We start from the raw sequence: 3,720 nt of genomic DNA, 5'->3' as shown, positions 1-3,720 counted from the left end.
TTTCTCCCTAAGACGGCAAACTGAAACACTCCAAGTTGGTGACTTTTGGAGATTTATTTCCCTGGATGATTGAGAATGCATCAAGATGAAACACAAAAGGAAGTTCACAGCTTTTAGCAGCTCCCCCACCCCCTCATCCACACACCCCCACTCCCCTCCCTCCAGAATTCCCAGCTAACAACCTAATATACATATGAATGACTAGCCAATTTAGCTTCCACTTGGCTGAAGCTAAAGCTTAGCTAAAACCCATTTGGCTGCTCTCCGGGTTTTAAAGGTAGAAAAAGCCAAATGGCAGTCCGTGGTGATGTAAGTGTTAAGGCTTCTGCGAGAATGGTGGAACCTGCTTACAGACCTCCAACGCATTGTCCTCGCTTGCCATCTTCTGTTTGGCTTCCATGGGGTTTCCCACCCAACAACACAGGGGGCCTACTCACTCTGGAATAGCTCTGGTGATGCACGAGTAGTTGAACTTTTGACGTCCTCCCATTGTCCTCCATGCCTTTCCCTGTTTACATTTGTAAATATTAGGCTCAGGCAATGTGCTTGCAGAGTAAAATGTATAACTGTGCATCTCTGAAAAATGTTTATATGCTTGCAAACAGCCGAATATTTGCAATCTAATCCAGCATTCTCCGCAATGGACATGCTGCAGTATATTCGATAGGTTTGATCAAATGGCCTTTTGACACAAAAGCTCACTTGAAAACCTTTGATATATGTTGTCTTGTTCTTGTCAATTGTACATAGCCAGTGCTGAGTGAATTTATGATATGGGTTTATGATAAGACACCTTTTAGTCACTCTAGCTTTCTTCTGAGGTTAGCACATCAATTCTTTTAAACAAGGGTCTGAATCTGCTTCTAAGATAATTGTTGATCTGTTTCTCTGCAGTGCCAAGGGCTTCCAGCACCACCGAATGACCAACGGGGCCATGAATGTTGAGATTGGAAACCCTGCCTATAAGATCTATGAAGGAGATCCTGATGATGATGCTGGGGAACTTCTGGACTCCGACTTTGCTTTAGACCCAGACAAGGTAACAAAGCTTAAAAAAGCCGTTTCATTACAAAATATCTGAAAATGCCTGGTAGTGGCTAACCATGCAGATATTTCCACATTTATGAGTCCTTTTGTGAGTTTTTTTTTTTTAATGAATTGGTTTTGGTTGTGGAGTCATTATAGACAGTAAATAGACCCTTCTTTGTGATCTAAAGAACACTGGATGAAAGTAGCTGGGTTTCTCAATATATTCCTGTCCTTTGGACGTCTAGTGAAAAACAGTTTTCTGTCTTGACTGATCTGTAATCACTTTTCTACATTTATATCCAGTTTTTTGCCATCGAGATCACCACAGTCCAAATGCAAAAGCTTTAAAGCAAGACTAGGAAACCAGTGGGTGTCGTTATGGTATTTACTTCTGGCATCTGTAATGAATTTTGGAATGAATATTGTTAGAATTATGTGAATCATATACTTTAGTTCTGATGAGTGGCTCCATAGTCTCATGGTTTACACGTTGTGGCTCGAGCGGTTTGTATACAGATCAATGCTTGGGCAAGATACTGAACCCTGAGTTACCTCTGTGTGTGTGAATGCATTCAGCAGATAAAAGCACAAGGCACTATATAAATACCATTTCTTTTACATTCACCTAAGAAGTGAAAAAATCTCCAGTTTAATCCCAGCTGGAGACAAAAATCCCTTGGGGGTGTCAGGAACGGAAATCCACTGTGAATAAGGGGAGCAGCTGAATAAAGCTTTTATGCTGGAGCCCTCATGGTCACTATATTCAAACACTTTTCACCACAATCATAAAACATCAAATGAGGAATTGTCCATAAAGTCCTGAGTGCTTAAAAAGAAGTTGCAAGTTCTTCACTGGAAATACACCTACTGGTTTGTTGGGGGCAGATGATTAGTGCCCAGACTTTCAGAAACAAATAACCAAACACAGAAAACATAACAAACCACAAATGTCTGCCAGGGTTTCAGCACTGAGCTGGGAAACATCTTGTTATTTATGCGAGCTGAGCCTATTTGAATAAGAAAAATACTGCTTCTTTCACAATATACCAAATCTTTTCATTTCTTTTGCCTGAGTCACTGAGAAATTTTCTTCACTCCGCAGCCCACCAACTTCACGAACCCAGTGTATGCCACCCTGTACATGGGTGCCCACAACAGCCGCAATTCTCTGGCGAGCACTGATGAAAAGAAGGAGCTCCTCTCCCAGGTTGACGAGGACATGAGCGACCCCCTGGCATAGACCTCGGCATGGACTGAACTCTGCCAACATTGCCCTGCCTCGCCCAACCTAGAGCCAGCGAGCTCTCTCATTTTATGCCTTTACCAACTGAAAAGAAAAGCAACAAAAAAACATAAAAACGAGAACACTGTATAAAATGTATAAAATGAAGAACTACTTTTTATAAGTGATTGCAGTATTATATTTTGTTCTTTGACAAAAAGGAAAACAAATCCTCTGGTGACGGAAAAGAAACCATTTTATAGACATTTTATCCAGTTCTTTTTCATTTTGCTCACTTCCTCACAACTTCTCTCTCTCTCTCACACACACACACACACACACACACACACACACACACACACACACACACACACACACACACACACACACACACACACGACCCTTCTGAAAGCAGCATAAGTAGAGCTTATCCTACTTGGAAAGCCTTGATCTGATCTGATCTGATCTGGCACCTACCTCTGATCTCTGTTCACCCTATGGGTCAATCACACACTCACACACACACTTACTCGCTCTTCACCAGGGCACTGTGTGGTTTCTTGGCCAGCATGTGAATCAAATGACAGGTGGAAAAGGTGCTGGGAGAGCAGGAGGTGCAGCCCTCTGATCAGGGTGTGGCTCTGGCAGGACTCATTGGCCCAGCAGTCCTCTAATTTAGAGACACCAACAGGACACCAAGAGCTTCAAAAGAACTGTAGGTACTATATGTGCAGTGATCATAATACTTATTCATTCTGAACCAAGTAGCATTTTTACACTCACACACATTTACTAGAACAAAAGCAGGTCAGAACTGAATTACTTTGATGCAATAGTATTAGAAACATCTAGAAAAGCTAAACTATTATTTGATTTTACTCAATTCACGTTTCTAGGCAGCAAATAAGAGGTTGGCTAGCTCAGTTTATGGGGGTCTCTGTCAAACAAGTTCTTCACAGGCTCAACCGTACTGTATGCCTAATGTGGACTAATCTCATACAATCTTGTCAGTGCTCTTAATGCTCCTTTAGCATAACGCCTGCTGTTGAGACATCAGAAGTCATAATATACAGTCATCTTCTTTATAGTGAAGTAAAACTGAGTGATAAACAGTCAAAACTCTCCACTGTAGTCACACTATATGTATTTGTGCAACTTTTTTTCATTGCACTTAGTCTGCTAGGCAGCTAGTTTCTGTGTTGGATGGATTCTTATTTATCATAGACTGCATATAAAACATGGTCATACTCGCTACATTTAGAAGCCTGAATTTAGGAATATAACCGCTGCTGTAGTTTTTGGTACTTTTTTGGAGTCAGAAGTTAGCCCTACTGTATTTGGATACAAGGTGCAGAGTGTGCTAATGCTTGCAAGCTTGGTTAGCTTGCAAGCTTAGCTAGCAAACTGTTTAGGTGGCACCAGTGTTGCCAATTCCTCAGTAAGGAAAATCGCTATTGGCTGTCCTAAAA

General features: G+C 41.5%; 1 protein-coding gene across 2 annotated transcripts; it reads left to right on the top strand.

Moving 5' to 3' along the window:
- The first annotated feature begins 319 nt into the window (after nucleotides 1–319).
- On the top strand, nucleotides 320–2,664 carry LOC147322803 (low-density lipoprotein receptor-related protein 1-like). 2 transcript variants are annotated; one of them, XM_086304977.1, is made up of 3 exons: nucleotides 320–452; nucleotides 895–1,039; nucleotides 2,132–2,664. In XM_086304977.1, the coding sequence occupies exons 2-3, from the start codon at nucleotides 920–922 to the stop codon at nucleotides 2,267–2,269; spliced, it is 258 nt and encodes an 85-aa protein (XP_086161103.1). In that variant the 5' UTR covers nucleotides 320–452; nucleotides 895–919; the 3' UTR covers nucleotides 2,270–2,664. The 2 variants fall into 2 exon arrangements, with proteins under 2 accessions (XP_086161103.1, XP_086161102.1); XM_086304976.1 differs by lacking the exon at nucleotides 320–452 and having other exon boundaries at nucleotides 711–1,039.
- The last annotated feature ends 1,056 nt before the right edge of the window (nucleotides 2,665–3,720 follow it).

Source organism: Aulonocara sp. 'chitande type north' Nkhata Bay, linkage group LG8 (assembly GCF_057382095.1).
Source record: "Aulonocara sp. 'chitande type north' Nkhata Bay isolate Kocher_YH1m ecotype deep benthic linkage group LG8, A_spYH_male_GT1.1, whole genome shotgun sequence".
Taxonomy (NCBI): domain Eukaryota; kingdom Metazoa; phylum Chordata; class Actinopteri; order Cichliformes; family Cichlidae; genus Aulonocara; species Aulonocara sp. 'chitande type north' Nkhata Bay.
The sequence above is the reverse complement of the archived record's forward strand: the minus strand, read 5'-3'. Positions and strand labels throughout refer to the sequence as shown.